We start from the raw sequence: 20,118 nt of genomic DNA, 5'->3' as shown, positions 1-20,118 counted from the left end.
GGGAGGCAATAAAAAACGTGTTAGGTGTGTCACTTTAAAGATAGTTGCAAATCAGGCTTTGATTGGACGGTTGGAGCACTGAAATGCAAATCAGGCTTTGATTGGACATGGTTCGAGCACTGAAATGCTTTGATTGGACATGGTTGGAGCACTGAAATGCAAATCAGGCTTTGATTGGACATGGTTGGAGCACTGAAATGTCAGCACCTGAAAGCAGCAGCACAGCTATCTAAGTGGAGAACGAATAGAGACAGATGTGGACAGGCAATTGATCAGGAACAATGAATGAATGAATGAATCAATGAATCAATCAATCAATCAATCAATCAGTGAATGAATGAATGGATGAATGAATGAATGAATCAATCAATGCATGAATCAGTGAATGAATCAATTAATGAATCAGTGAATGAATGAATGAATGAATGACTGAATTATGTAGCATGAATGAGTCTTCCTGGCAGAACTTAAGCTAAAGCTTCCACGTGTGTTTATCTGTCCTTCATGAAAATTAATTTGAAGATTATACCAAAAGCAGTTGTTCTTAAAATCATACCTCAAAGTGGCACATTACTGCATAGTGTTGCTTTAACCTAGAGCTGGCTTATTTAAATATGTATTCCAGTCATATGAAAGAACTATGACCTATGTGCTAATACACAATTACACATATTACACAAGATGCCAAACATCAATCGTTGCAGTTATATCACCAGCAGCCTGTAGTTGTAAGATGGGACAAAACAAGGAGAGGTGTATTTATATAAAAAAGCAAATTTTAGAACAGCAAATGTTGACCAACATACAGGTCAGAATAAACTACCCTCTGTAACCTTTTTCACAAGGCCTTCAAGCTTGAGCAGGAGCATTTGAAGAAAGAGGAGGAGGCAAAAGCAGCAAAGAAAGAGAAACCTGGGAAGACAACAGGACGAGGAAGTAGCAGGCCTGATACTGCCAAGGACAATAAAAACACGAGCCCAGAAGGGCTCCAACACACCTCTCAGTCTGCAGCCCCCCATCCAAGCAAAGAGTCTGAACATCAGAGCCCTAGTGGAGTACAGACAGTAAGTTGCATATTTGTGTCATCCATTAACCAACCATCTTTTGTGCAATCATATTACTATTGCTGATATTTGAAGACAGCCCTGGGGGGATGGAGTTCAAATCCATACAGGAGAGCCTGAATCCTCACAAATGCCATTTGAATGCTAATGGTTTCAGCTATCTGCTCTTCCTGTGACAAGGACAGAGTACTTGAACAGGAACATGGGTTGCATGAGTAAGATAATACAAAATAATGTCCATTAGGCTAAAAACCTCATCATACTAAACTTAGTCTTTTGTTACAAGTGACTACTGATCTTTAAATCAAGTATGTTCATGTTTGGTCTTTAATTGATCCTTGTGATGTGGGCAGCAGTCTGATCATGGTTTCATTTCAATCTAAAGTATCTGTACATGGTTGTGTTTGTGACTAGAATCTCAGTACTTTTGCTCTGCATACTAATCAGCCTCATTGACACCTCTGTATTCAAACTGCAGACAGCCAATCACAGTGTTAGTTGGGCAAAAGGGGATTGTCTTAGGGCCCATCCACACGGAGCCTGGATTGCCTGAATCCGGAAAGAAATGTTGCCGGATCGGGCTTGCGTCCACACGAACCCGGCGGATTGGGTGACTGAATCCGCAACCTTTTGAATCCGGTCTCCAGAGTGGGTAGATTCGAACCTGCTAGTGAATCCGTGTTAGTGTGGACGCCCGATCCGCACACTTTGACGTAATTGCCCCACGTGAAAGCCTTGCAACCTCAGCCTGAACCCTTATTAACCCTGCTGTGTCACTTCATAACAGCAACAACGTAAACGTAATGTATATGACGTGCGCTGCCGTGAGTGGCAGCCTGTTTTAGCAGCTCTCCGTTTTTCTACTTTTCCCCCCTCTTTTCGTGACTTTTTCGTGGCTTAAATTTTTCTACTGTGATTAGTTGTTTGTATTAGGAATAGTGCGCTGCTCTACCTACATGTGGATCATTTTTTGTGATCTTACTTAGCCAGTTGGACGTAATTTTTGAGACCAGCCAGAACAACGGACACGACTGGCATTATTTAATAACTGAATTGGTTGCCATGGCGCAGCAAGTGGCAGCCTGTTTTAGCAGCTCTCCTGCTAAAAAAATTCCTAACGGGATTAATAAAAGTTTATTTATCCATCCATATAAATCGATGTAGTTGCATCAGACCGTTGTTCAAAACCGTTTTTTAAAAGTGTCAGCAATAGCCTATATGAGCACATTTTTATTATAGACGGAGGTTTCAAAACGGTAACGGTTATGGCGAAGTGCGCGATTTTAACTAGTCCTGTTTGAGTGCTGTGGTAACAGTGATTTCAGGTGGTAGAGAAGTCGTTCAGCAATCGGAAAATTGCTATTTGGATCTCGACTTCTGTCTTCTGTCACTTTATGCGCATGCTCCATGACGTCTTTACAGTGTGTTCAACCACTCCGCTACGCTCCGCTCCAGCGTTTCCGTGGACGCAAGACTAAATCAGCAAGACTAACACACTTGAGCTAACTAAGCTGCTAAATTAGCACAGAGCTCATGCTGAATCTCAAATCTGTCAAAATGTAAAATGCCACAGAAAATGCAATGCAATCACAGAAATGACTGGAAATGGTCTTTGCAGATGTGTACAGTGCACAGTGATCGGTGGTCATTGTGCCTTCAGCAGTAGCGCTCACTGCACATGGTTTCCCTCTGCCTCCTAAGACAGCATCTGGTGGCAGGAAGGCATCGAGGCATTGAGGCATGTCCAAATCAAATATTTGTGTAAGATTCTGCCCTCTCAGATACCTCCGTTTGGCCAAATTTTGAAGGCAGTGTACATGCATCCTTCAGTGTCTTCAAATCCCACAATTCTATTTGTCGGTATCTTGGCAACGGTGTTCTGCATTGCTATCTTTGTAGGCCGTCCGAAAACAAAGCTCATAGTAGCTACCTTAGTCCCTCTTACGGCAGCTGACTTGTTGTATAGAATAGAATAGAAAAGCCTGTATTGTCATTGTATTTGCATAGAACGAATAGAATAGAAAAGCCTTTATTGTCATTGTATTTGCATTAGGGCTGTCAGCGTTAACGCGTTAATCTATGCGATTAATGCGGCCGCGATTAACGCGATAAAATATTTTAACGCAATTAACGCAACTTTAAAAAATAATGCCTTTATTTGGATAGGACATGAAGTTATGACAGGAAGCGAGGCGGATAAGAGGTGGGGAGAGCATTGGGAAATTACATCAGACCAGACTTGAACCTGTGTCCCCTCGGGCAATGTAGCCCGTAAGTAGGGGGCTTGACCTACCATTTTATGGGAGCAATGAGGGACAGGTGGGGCTTGAATAGCCCCCCTTGTTCAAAGCGGGGAATGACAGAAAAAGTTTGAGAACCACTGCGGTAGTTGAAGATGGAGAGAGCGGAGGGATTGTTGGGCGGAAAGTCTCTGTTTAAGAGCCAAAATGAGGGAACAATCGACAAAACTAAAGTTGTATGTAGCATTTGTCGAGCTGAATTTAGCTATCACCTTAATGCAAAGCACCCGACAGAAAGCAGTCCCAGGTTAGATGATCGCCAACCCATACTCCACGACTTCTCTAGGAAAATAACTAGACCAGTCCGTGAAAAGGTTACCATTTGGGATGCCAGTGACTGTCGGCCCATCAACATAGTTGAGGACAGTGGGCTGATTGAGGTGATTCGAATTGCTTCAGGGGAAATTCTTACGGTTTACCGTTGAGGGGCACCATTGTGTTAAAAAAAATACAATTAAACAACAGTGTCTAAAATACACGCTGTCTGAAGTGATTACTTGTTTATTTATAAGATTTAGTCTTAAGAAAAAAAAAAAACTTTTAATCGCGATTAATCGCGATTAATTAATTTCAAAATGTGCGATTAATTAGTTAATTTTTTTTAATCTATTGACAGCCCTAATTTGCATAGAACGACATTTGGACGGCTGAAGGACAGCTGCATTCCATGTCGGACAGACACAATGTAATCCCATGAGGCAAGCATCTGTTTCATAGTAAACTGCTTGTTTTGGCCACTGACAGGCTCATAATGTTACTAAACGTGTCTGACAACATGGAAAGGATCCCTCCAGAGATAGACCTGTGTCTGTTTTGTTTACCTCAATAATTGTAAAGAAACTGTAGAAAACGATTTCTGTAGAAAATTACTGTAGAAACAAATCACAAGATGTCAGGTTGAAAATAAAATTACAATGGTTTCACTTCACCTGTTAATACAATTCAGAATTTTGCTGTCTGATGCGACTTCAGCAGTTTTGCTTGAACTACAGTGATTGCTGTTTGTGGCTATATTTCCTCCCCTCCTTCTGGTTTTTATGACAGCTTTGTCCAGTACCATATTGGGATCAGCTGGAATACATACAGACTGTTGTCTTTTGTAACTTTTCTCTTTTTCTTTGCAGGCATTTACTGGCTACAGTATGAATGGTTGCCTGATCCATCTTACTAGTGAGGTGCGTTCTCTCTACCCATCAGATGGAGGAGTTATTCAAGTGGAGACATATAATCTAAACCATGGTAAGGCCAAGTTGGGCTTATATTTGTTCCCCATAAACAAGTATATGATACATGTTGCTGCTTCAAGACATCCTCTAATGATGGCTGTCATATTTGGTATCCCAACCATTTTCTGTGTCACGTTACCATAATCATGTCATTGTCATGACAGCTTTCAGAACGGTAGATGTCATAACTGCTCATATCACATGCTTCAAGCATATTGTAGCATCATCCATTTTGAGAGTGGCCATGACCGTGACCAGTTCTGGTAACATGACACTTTGGTAACATGACTCTTAAGTTGACTTGAACTACTAGGAGAACTGAACGCAGCTCCATTTCTTCCTCTTCTTCTAGTTATTATTTTGACAGATCATATATTTGATACCATATTGGAATCAGTTGGAATATGGTTTGATGAAAAGATCTAAAACTGTATTTTGACATGTCACATGCCACAGCTGGACGTTGGCTTTAAGTGGTACATTTATAAAATTGTGGTAGGGTTTAATGAGTGAACCCAGCCCTGTGTGTGGAGGCCTTCGTTTCATTTCAGGGTGGTAATTGGGTTGAGGGTCTATGGTCGTCTTCACAGAGTCAAAAAATATTAACCAGAGGCAAAACAAATGTTGTCTTCTTTTGTTTGTCAGAAAGAAAGGTGTACACCAGCTCATCATACACAGTTCAAGCATAACGCTGGTCGAGGTCCAAACAGTGTGCAGTTACTTATTACTTGTAACTTACAAGTAACTTATGACAAGCAAGGTTACAAGCCAGCAGATTTAGATAGCAAGTTAGCTTTTCTTGTTAGCCAGCAATGGCTAAGTAACCCATTTGTGCCAAAAAAACTACTACATTACTTTTTAATGAAAACAAAAGATAAACTATAAATACATAATACATAATTTGTTGACCATACCTGCCTTTATACTTCACCAATATTCTATTTGCAGCTCACAAATTCCCCTTCAGTATACATGAACTTTTGAGGGACTTTTTAAAATGTATTTATTTTTCATTTTGAAACACCACCTCAGTGCAAGACGAACTGTGGCATAAACATTCGGATTAAACAACGTGTCTTAAATTGTAACTCATTCACTTTCATTGTCACGTTCAAACACTATAATTCGGCAGTCAATTCACACTTCATGTGTACTGTGTACTCAATATACAGTTTCATGTATTTTGACTGTGTTTGACTGTTGTGCTGTAATAAACTATATAATTGGGTACTAAGTAACCATTACAGGAAATCATACAGTAGCCTGAAGCTATGGTAAACTATGGAACACTCAATAAAGAAAATGGTCAACTACAATGGTTCAGTACATTTTATTTGAAAAAATGATGCAATAGCCTACATCCAAGTAGATTGAATGCCTACAAGTCAGCTACCTTTGGTTCTGGGTGTTAGGAAACTCTCCCTCTACCTCCGCCCCAGGAGATGTCTTGAAGCGCCACACTGTGGACAACCCTGCAGTTCCCCATACAAAGAAAAAGTCCACTTAGCTTAGCACAGCAGCCTGTCTCAGCGCTTCACCTAATCAGCCTGATCATGAACCATCAGAGGCTACATGTGATAACGAACCTGTGCTCTCTACTGCCAGACCTGTGGGAATGGGGGACTCAGTACCCATTGAGCTGATTGCACCCCAATCCATCACATCGTCCCAGGACCTGAGTGACAACTCCCTGACATCTGACAGCACTGCAGCACTGTGATGCTGGTCTTAGCCAGACTGGCTCTGCACATCTCACCCAAAAAAATAGTAGTGCGTTTTTTTCAAGAGATTGGCTACTAATGACAACTTAACTGTGTCCGTTGTCCCCGTGTAAAGACTTTGTGGCAGAACTCTCAGCACTGTTTGGGGCTGATGCACAAAGAACCCGTATGAGTGTAGTGATGGGCACCCTGTCACCCACAGTGGATGAGGACAGACTAATAATCTGCCCAACATGCCTGCAGTGGAGCATTTCATATCAGTGCTGGTGAAGGAACTGCGTATTAGAAAAGTAAGAGATTAAAAAAGTAAGTAAACTATACAAATAAAAGGTAAAGTGTATTTGATCACTTAACAAAAAGCAGCAAAGAACAGTTGGATCTTAAGTTTAGATTTGACTACAGTTGAAGTTGGTTCCAGAGCTGGGCGGCGTAGCAGTTAAAAGTTGCTTCACCATGTTTGGTTCTGACAGTAGTTATTAGCAACAGATTTAGCACACCTGCTGCTCACCTTGCTGGCCTCACTGCCAGGTGTTAGCTCTAATGCCACCCCCGACCAGCTTCATATGATGGGTCACAATGCTCAGGATCTGGTACTTGCCTGCCGCCAGGTCTGGTCAAGGTCTACACACACCCCTGTTGGAAGCGTATATGGCTACAATACAAGCCCTTCCACTAGTTCCTGGCCATGTCTTTGGACCTGCTGTGAAGGACACACTGGACCGCCGGGCCGCTCTGTCTGAATCACTATGGCAAGAGAATAAATCAAATAAATCAATAAATGGAATTGAAGAGAACACACAAAGGCCCTTTAGTTCTGTCTGAATCACTATGGCAAGATAACTTAAGGGAAGCCAGACCCTAGCCCCTGCTCGGGCTCACTGACAACATCCTGCACAGAACCATGCACAACATTCTCATTTCCACATTAGGGGGAGAAGGTCATTGGCCCGCGAAGAGAATCATGCCTCTTCAAAATCTGTCATACTGGAAGAAATTCACAAGACTTGTGGGTCATGTACTGTTCTCAGCTTAGGGTTTGAGACCCAGTTCAAGCATTAGTTCTTTCCAAGGCGATCAACTCTCTAGAAGCTGTATCTCTCACGTTCAAATAGAGGGATTTTTATTCAGTGTGCACCAGAGCAGGATTTGTGAAGCATGGTGACCTATTGGTGGCAAGCTCCACAGAGCGTTGGCACCCTCTGGTGGAGAGAGAAGGGGCTGAACACTGCATGTATTTAGGCTCATCTAAATACATGCAGTAGGCTCAAAAAAGCATGTATTTTATTTGAGGTATTTATACTGTTTGCAACAACTGACACACACTTTGAATGTGCCCAAACTGGGGCCTTGAGCAATGTCCCATGCCTGAGGAAAGCAGCCAGGCTGGGGGAACAGTGGTCCAGGGGTGTGAGTGCTTGTCAGCCATTTTAAAGTCATTTCTGAACAGATACAGATGGCCTATTGTTATATGCAAACATGTAAACTGTTTTTAAACAATTTAAAGGCTGTCTGTTCTTTGACACGGTCATGTCCTTACACAGGATATTTTGTAATTTCTTACACTCATCTTAATAGCTAGAGAAGTCCTGTAATTTTTTTGTTTTTTGTTTAAGGTACCTTGAAAGTGTGTGAAAGTCTTAAAAAGCAACACAAACCTTGATAAGAAAATAAATTGTACTGTTTTGTGTATCTTTTTTATAACATTGACCATTGCTAGTGGCATACAAGGCAATTAATCTAGCATACTTACTAATACTTACTTACTCAAGACAAATCTATTCCAGCTACAAGCTTTACAATTCATACAAGCTATAATAATACTAAGCCTGATCTATTTATACCAGATTTTCTTAAGTATTCCAGAATTCTGTGGCAGTTAGAGAGTTAAGAGTGAAAGTTAATGTCGTAAATGGTTATATTAAATAGTTGTAGTTAGTTGTCTTCAGATTACTGAAGGCAAGTGTAAAGTTTAACCAAGCTACCTCTTGCACAATGTACCATGTTATTGTCCAAGTAATCACTGTTATCAGCATTGTATCATCAAATGTCATTCTTCTGCTATTCTATTCTACTCTTTTCTATTCTACTACTTCTACTTTACTACTGTGGACATTGATTATATGTTTTACCTTAATAGTTATTAACCTACTTCTGTTTTTTTAGGTTTGACTCGAATGAAAATCTGCATGATGAAGGACAAGCATCACTTCTTCATGTATTATGCTGGAATCAATAGAGGGACACAGAATGGATCACTGCCAATGAAAGGTGAAAAAAATAGTTGATTTGGAACTTAACAAGGGTCCACAAATTTGACAGAAGATATAACTGCCACTAAGCTCGATATGGATGAAAAGCAGTATTATAAAAGCTATAGTAGCCATGTTCACCCAGAATGTAAATATTAACAAAATAAATGAAACAATTGTGGGGGCCTGGGCACCCACAGTGTTGTCCAGAACATAATATGGCTTACTGATATTGCTTTGTCAACAATTTAGTCTCTCGGCAAAGAACTAAGGCGGAGAAATGTTTTAAATAGGTTGAATAGAAAGGGGTTCACTGAGAAATTGTTGGAGATGATTAAGCGTTCTATCTCTCATTTATTAAACTTCTGGACTACACTACCCACCATCCTCAGCAACAACAACCATACTGGAACACAGTAGAAATGTAGTGACAGCAAACGGAGATAGTTTTAAGCCCAAATCAGTTTTGAATTTGCTATGTTGTTCATTAAAGTAATGTTAGTCCACTCACATGTCAACTCTATTCAAGTGGCATACTGTTTCCCTGTAATAATATTGCTGCCATTTTCATTAAGCTATAGAATACACACATGCACACAGATAATTTGTGTTTAAAAAAAATCTACAACAATACACAAACAGATAACCCTTAACCCTTCGGACCTGAAGCTGCCTCGTGGGGCAGAGTGTGGTGTTGTGGGGAATTGCATTTAAAAGCTCCGCGAGTTTAACACCCCCAGAAACCTTGAATCTTGTACTTTTCAAATATATACAGTTCGAAACCAACAACAAAAAAACTGTGCACATTGTAAGGAGAATAGAACTAAACTGTTGCACATTTCAGTCTCTGAATGTGGAAGCAGCCGCTAACGGTAACCCACCCATTAGCAAATGAAGTCTATTCATATGATAAATGCATGGTAAATCAGCGATCGCTATTGGGTCAAATGAAGTCTATTCATATGATAAATGCATGGTAAATCAGCGATCGCTATTGGGTCAAATGAAGTCTATTCATATGATAAATGCATGGTAAATCAGCGATCGCTATTGGGTCAAATGAAGTCTATTCATATGATAAATGCATGACGTAGCAAGAACGCCTGACAAAACACCCCATTTCACCAGTAAACAAGTCCACACGTTGGGTTGGCACAAAACACCCCATTTCACCAGTAAACAAGTCCACATGTTGGTAAACAAGTCCACATGATGGTAAACAAGTCCACACGTTGGGTTGGCGCGAGAGCAGTTTCATTCCTCATGCTATCAACAGATGACCGGTGTCATCTACTGTCATTGTCACTCTTGATGTTGATATATTTTCAGATATATTCAGTACCTCATCTTCACTTCTTCTAGTGTACACTGTAAGTACTGTACAGATAGTTATAATTTATTCATCATTTATGCAAACAAATCAGGAACAGGTGCTTGTAGCCCAGGGCACAGTTCCTGGGCTTGCGTTCTTGTGCAGTGGAAGTGGGACTCTAGATAACAATGAATTGCAGAATTGCATATTAAATTTTTGCCTGTGGCAGCCTGTGTACGTACGTCTGAAATGTTGTATTTAAACAAGCAGTCTGTTTTCCTCTTAGAAGTTTATCTGTCATGTTGAGCAGATTTTTTTTTTCTTGTTATCCACAGAGTTATTTCAAGCCATTTCACAAGACCATACAATCTAAATGAAAACCACATATCCACTGATATAACTAATCTTAATCTTAATCCTTTTGTGGTAGGGAGACTCACCGATCCTCATGGCTCCTTTTTCGCTACGCTCTCCACTGGAATGAAACTCTCTTTCAGTCGTCCCAGCGCAGGTGAGCCGTGACAGCTTCACGATGGCAAACAACAGATACTTTAACGAGCAACACATGTCCTTCATACCTTATTCACCTTAATAACCATGTCTAAAACTAGCCAGCTGACTTGGGTGATGTCAGACTGCACCAACAGCTAAAGCACTGATTCAATCTTGAATTTATGTCACCAAAAAACCTGGGCCTTATATCTTTGCTTCACCTCGATCAAATGCAATGTTTTTTTTATATAAGTGAGTGAGTGCCAGTATCGTTTCTCTGCTTCACTTCCGTGGATACTCTGCCCGTGTGGAATACGTTTTGGATTTTTGTGTTATTTCCCTTTACTCTGCCTTTGTTGGATTTTTGGATCTTTTGTGTTTTGCCCTTTTGGAATCCTTTGTTACCTGGATCTTTTGTGTGTTGGATTTTTGGACCTTTTAAGTTTTACCTTTTGCAAAAAATAAATACTAAGTTCTTGCTATCACCTGATCTGAACTTGGGTCTTTTTCTACGAAACCCTAACACTGGATTCTTTTAGTTTTAAGCTGTTTCTCCATAGACTTTCTCCATTTGAAAAGGATTCTGACAAAATGTGATATCAAAACACATTTCATCTTCTAATGGTCTCTCGCTCTGTTTAGTGCTTCATATTGGGCTCATAAAAGTAGGAAAGGAATGTGTACTCCCTGCGCTCTGCTGGTTTAGAGAAGAAGTCCTGCAGTGTCAGCGAAACATCCAGTGCAGAATAAAGACTGTATGTCTTGTGGCATTTGCCACTTAAGCAATTGGCTGTGAGAAGTGAAGCTAAATGCCTGAAGATGTTGGTGCTCATTTTCATGCTTCTTGGGCTGAGCATATTTTCTGTTATCTATTTTGTGAGGCATAATGTTGAGGACATTGCACAATTTAGCTTGGAAACTGATGATTGTTACGTGTATGGTTGAATCTGTGATGGCATTTATATTGTCTTTGTAATTAAGTAGGTGATTTTTCTATATTTATACTTCAGGTAAACAAGAGCAAGAGAGAACTCTCCCAACAGAGATACCATCTGATGCTCCCTCAAATCATTGTTCTCAAACTCAGGTACACACTCACACACACACACACACACACACACACACACACACACACACACACACACACACACACACAGACACACACACACACACACACACACAGACACTCACACACACACACACACACACACACACACACACACACGCAAGCAATTTTCATTACTTTATATGTTTGTACTTTTCTCTCCCAAGTCTCTGAGGGCAGAGGATACAGCTGTGCCCCTGGACTCTAACCTCGTCCAGGGATTACATGTCAGCACCCCTGACGGTGCCACTGTCCAATTCATGTATCAGGACACAGGTGGTAAGATCATTTCTAATTTAACTTCTCTTTCTATCTATGCCCCTTTCTCTCCTTTCTGACACTCAGCACCCTAGCAACCACCATGACTACCCTAGCAACACACTAGCAACCACCTCAAACACCTCAGCAACATCCTAGCAACATTTTCACACAGAGAGAACAGTGTGTGGGACCTCTGGCTGGCATGTAACCCTTTTCAATAGCTCCCATAAGTCTGATACTAATCCAGCATCCTGAAATGGCCCTTTCTTCATCATTGTGGTAACAGGGTGTAGGCTGATTGTCCTGTACAGCCCATGTTGGGCAGAGATGCAACATTCCCATTCCAGCTATAGGTTAGAATGGGGTGAAGCATCCCTCGTGGGGAAGTCACTGTAGCTTTGACTAGGCCATGTTCATTTCCCAGAGGTTCAAAGTCCTTGAAAATGATATGAGGGTGACCGTTGGGGTGACTTTTTCTAGCCTGACAATACAGGTATGAGTGACAGCCTTATACCTCCCTCCTTAGCCTTGTAGTACAGCGTGTAAGCATTTGTCCTACAGCCAAGAAAGACTGGCTCTAGGCTTCAGTCCCGCCGGGGGTATGTATGCAGACATTCGACAAAAGCTGGATTGTTTTGTTTAGCCCGCTTCCACTCACAGTCCCATATAACCTCAACCCTCAACCCATATGCCTTTGGAAGAGTTTCCACTTCCACTGTCATCAAAAGACCTACTGTAAAACATCATATGGAATGCTGTGGTTTTGGTTATAATGGCAATTGTGGCCATCAATTAATCAACGGCAATTGTTTTCAAGAGCTTTTCTGTAGCCATCTTTTTCATAATAGCCATCAGCATAGTATTTAGCAGCCATAATCTGACTGTGGGTCAGCGTGTAGTGCACATTCGATAAACTCTTCTTGGTATTTTAGGCACGCCTCACTTAGCAGGACAATGTCAGTTCTACCATAAGTGTGCAGTCAGAAACACTGTCAGCGACTCTGTTGCACCACTCATCAAACTTGTCCTTGTCCTTGTCTGACATGGTCTCATAACCATAGTAATGTTTGTCAGGATAAGGGCCATGGTAGTAGTCATTTTCCTGCTTGTTAGATCTGTGTGGGAAATTCTCCACAGTGCTCAGATTTAACGCCAATGCAGTTTTACCGAGACGCATTGGAATAGAGCAGCAGCTGTCTATAAAACTGAGTGCTGCGTCGTACATGAAAATAAGCCCAAAAAAACACACCCCATCATGGTGATTTTTGGAGTAAGCCCACTTTGGAAAAATGCTCCAAGAGAATTAAATGGTCAAATTTCTCACTTTATTCTCACTTTTTGTCTTTAATAGATGGAGGGACTAAGAACGTTCTGGTGCGTCAGAACTCCACCCAGCTCCACCCATCTCATGACAGCAATGATTGCACCAATACTGAACTCTCCAGGGTGATCAGCCCTGAAGGAACTGTGATCAGATACTTCAGAGATGGGTCGAGCCAGGTAAACAAACTCACTTACTCACACACACTCACACACTGTGTTGGCACGTAACCGCTCAAATGTAGCTCAAACAGCTGTGAACCAGAGATGGGTCGAGCCAGGTAAACAAACTCACTTACTCACACATACTCACACACTGTGTGGTCACGTGACCGCTCAAATGTAGCTCAAACAGCTGTGAACCAGAGATGGGTCGAGCCAGGTAAACAAACTCACTTACTCACACATACTCACACACTGTGTGGTCACGTGACCGCTCAAATGTAGCTCAAACAGCTGTGAACCAGAGATGGGTCGAGCCAGGTAAACAAACTCACTTACTCACACATACTCACACACTGTGTGGTCACGTAACCGCTCAAATGTAGCTCAAACAGCTGTGAACCAGAGATGGGTCGAGCCAGGTAAACAAACTCACTTACTCACACATACTCACACACTGTGTGGTCACGTAACCGCTCAAATGTAGCTCAAACAGCTGTGAACCAGAGATGGGTCGAGCCAGGTAAACAAACTCACTTACTCACACATACTCACACACTGTGTTGTCACGTAACCGCTCAAATGTAGCTCAAACAGCTGTGAACCAGAGATGGGTCGAGCCAGGTAAACAAACTCACTTACTCACACATACTCACACACTGTGTTGGCATGTAACCGGTCAAATATAGCTCAAACAGCTGTGAACCTAGGCACCAGGAACAGGTCTATTCAGCTAACTGTTAACTAGTGAAGCTCACATGGTTGTCAGCCAACTTCAGTCACAGCACAACACAACAGAGTAAGTTAACTGTAGGATAACTCCCGGACTCAACGTTAGCAGTCTTCTACTACTGTACTTCTGCACAATCACACTTTGCATCTCTAGTCATCTCTAGTGTGTTTGGACATTGTTAAATTAGACCTTATTATTTATGTATGTATAGTGTACTGTAAAGTAGATTTCATATTAATAGTTATTGCTGTGTGAATAATAAGTAAAAAAAGGGCATAATCTAGTGTCAATTCCGTCTTATAGTATGAAGCATAATTAATATAGGTAAGCTTATATATTTAATAGCTGACTATAGGCTATACAAATGAACTTGCTTAACAAATACTATTGCAAGGTAATGACTGACTGATTCAAGGTGTCAGACGGATTGTGTATTAATACCTTTATTACATAATAGACAAAACAAACCATTTTACATGTCTAAATGTGATCATTTGATCATTAGTGCTTTTGTAGAACCCATTTATACTAGAGCAACATTTAGTGTGGTTTGTTGGCAGATCCTTTTTGCAGATGGCACTGTAAGCAACTGTGGAGAACACATTCTGCATTCAGCTCAAGACCCATTCACTAGAGAGAATGGGTGTTTGAGGGAGCAGCACATGGATGGCAGAGAATCGAAAGAAAGAAAAGGTATTGCCATCACCGCTGAGCAAAACAGCACAGGTAGCAGTCAGTATCTCTTGCCAGTTCGTCTTCATCAGGTCTGTTTTGGGCGCTGTCTTGTTAACAGAAACATTGTTTTGATTATTACAAAATGATTAATAAAAAAGGGAAATTCGAAAGATTTATTAACAAATGTTTAGTGACCATAGACTCTCTAATGGTAATAGTACAGCTGGTGACTTTGCAAGGATACTAATACAGCTGTTACTATTTAAAGCAACAGTGGGCAGCAATTTCTCCCTTTTTGAGATATGTTTTGACTGGCAACTAGTTTTGGTTTAGTTTTCAAATTCATTTTTATAGTTTATGGTTATGTGAAGGACAGATAGTTTTTTTTGCCAGTTTCCAGACTATCAATGTGACCTTTACATTTTTGGAGCACAAATTTCATAAATATAGTGTAAGCATTATTATTCCTATTGACTTTAGGCTCCCAAAATAATACACTTATATCAGGAAAGTGCACCTTTGAGAGTGGCACAGGAAGTGAGGTAGATGAACTGAAGAAAAAGAATGACCAAAGTCCAGCACAGCTGCGTCGCTCCTGGACCACAACGACACCATCTGGCCTCCAGCTCCACAGCGCAGGAGACACATCAGGGGACATTCAACATATCCTAACCTACACATCAACCGACCCCTTCAGCCAAACAGTAAGCAACCAATGTTGTACATGACTAATGGACTAATTGGTTTACTGAACCAAAGCCTTACTTGAAAAAGAACATTTGTAGCAGATATTACAACTAAAGCATGTTTTGTCAAGCTGATAGAGTACATCATCTTCATCAACTTCCTCAAGAATTCAAAACTGTAACGGTACCTGCTAATCTGGAAGAAGCTTAATTTTATATGACCTTACATACAAATATTGAAACTATGTAGTTGGGGAATAACGGAATACATGGAACGGTAATTTAATTAGAATACAAAAAAAGTATTCCGGTACAGTTACAGAAAGAAATGACGTAATTAGATTACAGATACTTTTAGCAAAATTTGGGATTATTAACAGGATTACACATTTAAAATAGATTTTAAAAGCCGAACATTATAATTGTATCCACATGCGCACTTTACAACACTTCACGAGAAGACAACTACAAGTCCATACGATGACCTCGAGTTCAAAACATGCTTTCCCTGTGTGGAAATATCGACACTATTTGGTCTTCAAAGCTGGAAGTGGGAAGAACAAATGCCTATACTTATGCCTCCCCGTGGCGAAAATACTGTAATTATCCAAGGACTCCACATCAAGTTACATGACTTTAATATCGTGACACTTGGATTAGGTTACTGAATACAATTTGTAGCAGGTAATTAGTAATTGTATCGGTATACATTTTTAAAGTAGCCCTCCCAACCCTGAGTTATAGTAGTAATAGTAAAACCACGACTGTCCCCATATGCACTAAAGCTATTAATCCAGTTTTTGAATGTGCTAATAGTCTTATTAGTATTACTGAAACACTTCTTTATTACAGCATGACTAACACATTTAAAACAATTGCAATTTGTCTAACAAGAGTATACACTGTCATCAGTTGTTACAATTAAAGGTGCAAGTAGTTTTAGTTTGTTAATTACTGTACACCACACACGTTGTTTCTCTGTTGAAGGCCTTTTCCATGTTTGTTTTTGAAGGCCCTCTAAATTGAAACAAAGACTCAAAAAGAAACTAGGTTTATAATAATGTATGTAATGTAATGTAAAGCCAATAATGTAAAGTAATGCTAGAATAATGTTCAATTTTGGTAGCATAGTTTTCGTTTGCAGCGGAATTAGAATGATTTTAATGAATAAAGCAATGATGAAGAAATAACACTGAGGTTATCAGAAAAATAAGATTGAACATGAACATAAACATAAAAATGAAACATAGAAATTCATAAAAGCTACAAGGCCATCTTCAAACATCTTGACATGCATGCCTTTACAGTTCATGGTAATAGATTTATTAAAAGCCATCTGTACCATTTAACCATCTGGGCTGGGCTATTATAGATTTTATAGATTTAATAAGATAATATATATATATATTTATCAGTACATTCATTTGAATTATTTGAATCCATAACTATGATATAATGATTTCATGTCAATATCCCTGTAGGTTGTGATTGTAAGAGAAGATGGCGTCATCTCCGTGCAGGAGGCCAGCGGGTCTAAGGTGGTGGAACATGCAGATGGAACCTGCATCACGACGTTCTATCAGGAGGCCAAAGAAGGCCAAGTGCATGAAGGTGAACAGAAACAAGCTTCAATTGTTCAAAACTGCAACAGCGGCCAGGAAAGTTTGCTTGAAGTTACTTTAGTTCAGACTCTCACCTGTTTGCATACTTTTCACAGTAAGGTCGTTTGAGTTTGGATCATTTGGTCAATAAATGAATGAATAGGTACAAACTTTTTATGTAAAAACAATCTTTCAACTCTTTACCAATATTTACAATGTAGATGAAGATCAGGGGCCATATTGACCTGATAGCCCTTTGGGGATGCAGTATAACTACCTCTGGAACACTCCCAAAACACTCCTGGTGCACTCCTAAAATCTGTCCCGTGACTATTTATCCTTGGAATAGTAACCTTAACAGCACATTGTATACCCACTAAGCTCTCCTGCAATACTTTAATGCTCTCTCCCCACCGAATCCTCTATCTATTTGTATGTATCATGTATATGTATCATGTCATGTTTATATGTATCATGTAATGTTTGTATGTATTGTGTACATTTACCACATGTATGCTAGCATGCTCATCCTGATACGTGTGTGTGTGATTTCAACTGCCATGTTTCTGATTGTTTCCCCTCCCCTCCCCTCCCACAAGCCCACACCCCCCATACCACCCCACACCCCACCCCACACCCCACCCCACCCCACCCCACACCCCCCACCCCACCCCCGGCTCTAACCCCCGGCTCCAACCTCTGTAAAGCGCCTTCAGACAATTTGATTGTTTTGGCATTATATAAAATAATATTGAATTGAATTATAGTTCTAATAGACAATTGATTTCATTATGTTGTATTGTGGTTACATCCTCTCATTTAAAGTGCATCTTACATGTGTACAGTCTCAGCACAAATTGTGACACACTATTTTCCAGACATGCCATGCCGAATGAGGAGATGGGTGATGGTAAAGCAAATAGGCTTTCCCACTGTGCTTATGGGTGATGACGGCGACTGCCACCTGCTGTTTGGAGATGGAACAGCCATCATTGCCAGCTCCAGTGGGTCTTATCAGGTGAGCAAAAAAGTCAAAGTAAAAGCGTATGACCAAAGTTGATTCAGTTTTGTATATTATACAGTGTACTGTTGTTGGAGATGGGTGAGGTTTTGTATATTATACAGTGCACTGTTGTTGGAGATGGGTGAGGTTTTGTTATAACTTCAGAAGTCTCTCAAGCAATGAGTTCTCCACTCTGGTTGCATCTAAGCTACCTCCGCCATCAGTCACCTTGCCCTCCGCTGATGGCTTTTCAACTTTCTTTACTGAGCAAGTTCCTGCCATTAATGTTTTTCATGTTTTTTTATATTTATCGGTTTTCTAGTGTCTGTTTTTTATGTTTTTATATTTATCGGTTTTCTAGTGTCTGTTTTTCATGTTTTTTTATATTTATCGGTTTTCTAGTGTCTGTTTTTCATGTTTTTATATTTATCGGTTTTCTAGTGTCTGTTTTTCATGTTTTTTTTTATATTTATCGGTTTTCTAGTGTCTGTTTTTCATGTTTTTATATTTAAAAGTTTTCTAGTGTCTGTTTTTCATGTTTTTAAAATTTCTTTGGACAAAAGCATCTGCTAAACATAACCATAACCATAACCACTACTATAACCATGACTGGCAGCATCGAGGATAGAGCTGTGCTTCCCTCAAAACGAGAGGTAGTATGATGGTATCTCAGGAGATATGAGAGGTAGTTCAATCAGAATCTCCTGTCCCATCCTCATCCCACAATCTTATCTATCCATCTATCTGACTCTATTTTTCTAGCACCGTCTCCCTCGCTATGAATACCCCCTCGATCTTCTACCTGTAACCACCATGACAAGGAAAAAGCATGTGTATTTCTTCTTGTCCTTGTTATGTTTGATAGTTTCACTTTGTTAAAATACTCCCCTTGAACTCATGTAATAACTTCTGTTCTTTAGATCATGCCCTTCAGTTCTGGGGTGCTTTCCATTAATGACGAAGGCCAGGCCATCTACACATCTCAACACAGGGGGACCACAGCCCAAAACCTGGAGCCGAGCAGTTACGTGATGTCCACCTCCGCAGATATTTTGTGTCATGTCACTGACGATGCAGGAAACCTATTTCAGGTGAGTTGGACAAACTACTATGACCTGAGCTGTGTAATTGCTTTGATAAGTGTCCATTAAGGCTGTCCTTATTTATTGTGGTCATTTAGCCGAGTCATCTTATGTGTTCTGAATGTTTGCAGGTAAAAGCTGATGGTCAGACATCCGTGACTGCTGTTACTGTGGAAGAGAACAATAGAAAAGACTGCCTGACAACAGCACACATACCCAGGTGAGTTGCACAAATGGCCCTCTTAGATGTTCTATAAATAAGCATCTATGCATCCGGTGAGTTTAAGTTACATCTGAAAGTGTCATTTCAGGTTCTTTGTGGCACGTGGAGATGGCTCTGGGTTGGAGCTGCTGAGCTCTCAGACTCTTGAGGAGCTGCTGTCGGAGGCGTACGCCAACCCTGCCATCGCTGTTCTGAAAGAACTCATCCCGCAATACACAGGCAGGTTCAGGCTATGACAACACTACCATAGAACATTCAAAGAATTCAGATACATGAACCCCTGTTGGCCTTCACCAGTATGACAGTACATTAAACATGACTCCTCACCCATCATGCTGCTTGATCATGCTTACGTAGCCTGATTATGCATTATGTAATAAACAAGGGGGAAATGTGTCTGGAATGTCCCCTCTAGGTTCTACATAGAAACATCTATTTAGTTCACTTTAGTTCAGATGGAAAAGCACTGACCGATATCAGACACTACATTCCAAAAGGTTCTATGTCAGCAAATTAACATTGTAGCAATGCTAAATTGCTTACCTCCAGTAAAAAAGTTAACACATGTGATATTTAGCTTAGATGCAGTGGATATTGAGCATGTTCTTCAAAAGCTTAATGTGGCATTCATTTCATCATGCATTCAGATTGTTTTCTTGATTTCTTTTATGTTAATTTAGCTAGCTATAGGAAGTTTAATAAGTAATTAAGTGTTCTCAGACATAGCTTAACATAATATACATGTTTCAGGCATCAGCTGATGACAAAGATAAACTAGCAAATGTCTTATTCAGTTAATTCGCCTTGCATTACACTGTGGTATACTTGAGAAACGATATATAGTCTTTATATAGATATAGTGTACTATATAGAGAATACAATTTACATTTAAGAATTTGAAGA

The 20,118-nt window shown here is 40.3% G+C and overlaps 2 protein-coding genes and 1 long non-coding RNA gene across 3 annotated transcripts in view; all 3 read left to right on the top strand.

The window, feature by feature from the left end:
* spag17 (sperm associated antigen 17) overlaps positions 1–11,973 on the top strand; it is a 41,469-nt gene extending 29,496 nt beyond the window's left edge. Inside the window, exons 19-24 of the mRNA XM_042708939.1 lie at positions 846–1,064; positions 4,489–4,603; positions 8,475–8,579; positions 10,303–10,383; positions 11,375–11,451; positions 11,637–11,973. Coding sequence (XP_042564873.1) covers positions 846–1,064; positions 4,489–4,603; positions 8,475–8,579; positions 10,303–10,383; positions 11,375–11,451; positions 11,637–11,807 — 768 coding nt within the window. The 3' untranslated portion in view covers positions 11,808–11,973. The remainder of the gene's footprint in view (positions 1–845; positions 1,065–4,488; positions 4,604–8,474; positions 8,580–10,302; positions 10,384–11,374; positions 11,452–11,636) is intronic.
* Positions 11,974–13,089: 1,116 nt separating this feature from the next.
* On the top strand, positions 13,090–15,424 carry LOC122133195. Its single transcript, XR_006152598.1, has 3 exons — positions 13,090–13,230; positions 14,506–14,638; positions 15,101–15,424. It is a non-coding gene; the product is annotated as an uncharacterized LOC122133195 (long non-coding RNA).
* A 1,177-nt stretch (positions 15,425–16,601) lies between these two features.
* On the top strand, positions 16,602–19,511 carry LOC105910294 (sperm-associated antigen 17-like). Its single transcript, XM_031574805.2, has 6 exons — positions 16,602–16,619; positions 16,788–16,917; positions 17,786–17,925; positions 18,831–19,001; positions 19,124–19,212; positions 19,304–19,511. The coding sequence occupies exons 1-6, from the start codon at positions 16,602–16,604 to the stop codon at positions 19,449–19,451; spliced, it is 696 nt and encodes a 231-aa protein (XP_031430665.1). The 3' UTR covers positions 19,452–19,511.
* The last annotated feature ends 607 nt before the right edge of the window (positions 19,512–20,118 follow it).

Source organism: Clupea harengus, chromosome 10 (assembly GCF_900700415.2).
Source record: "Clupea harengus chromosome 10, Ch_v2.0.2, whole genome shotgun sequence".
Lineage (NCBI taxonomy): Eukaryota > Metazoa > Chordata > Actinopteri > Clupeiformes > Clupeidae > Clupea > Clupea harengus.
This window is presented reverse-complemented; position numbering and strand designations above follow the sequence as displayed.

Coding starts and splice junctions, on each gene's coding strand:
- LOC105910294 (XM_031574805.2), top strand. Junction 16,918..17,785: donor AGAAGGCCAAGTGCATGAAG/GTGAACAGAAAC, acceptor ACTATTTTCCAG/ACATGCCATGCCGAATGAGG. Junction 19,002..19,123: donor ATGCAGGAAACCTATTTCAG/GTGAGTTGGACA, acceptor GAATGTTTGCAG/GTAAAAGCTGATGGTCAGAC.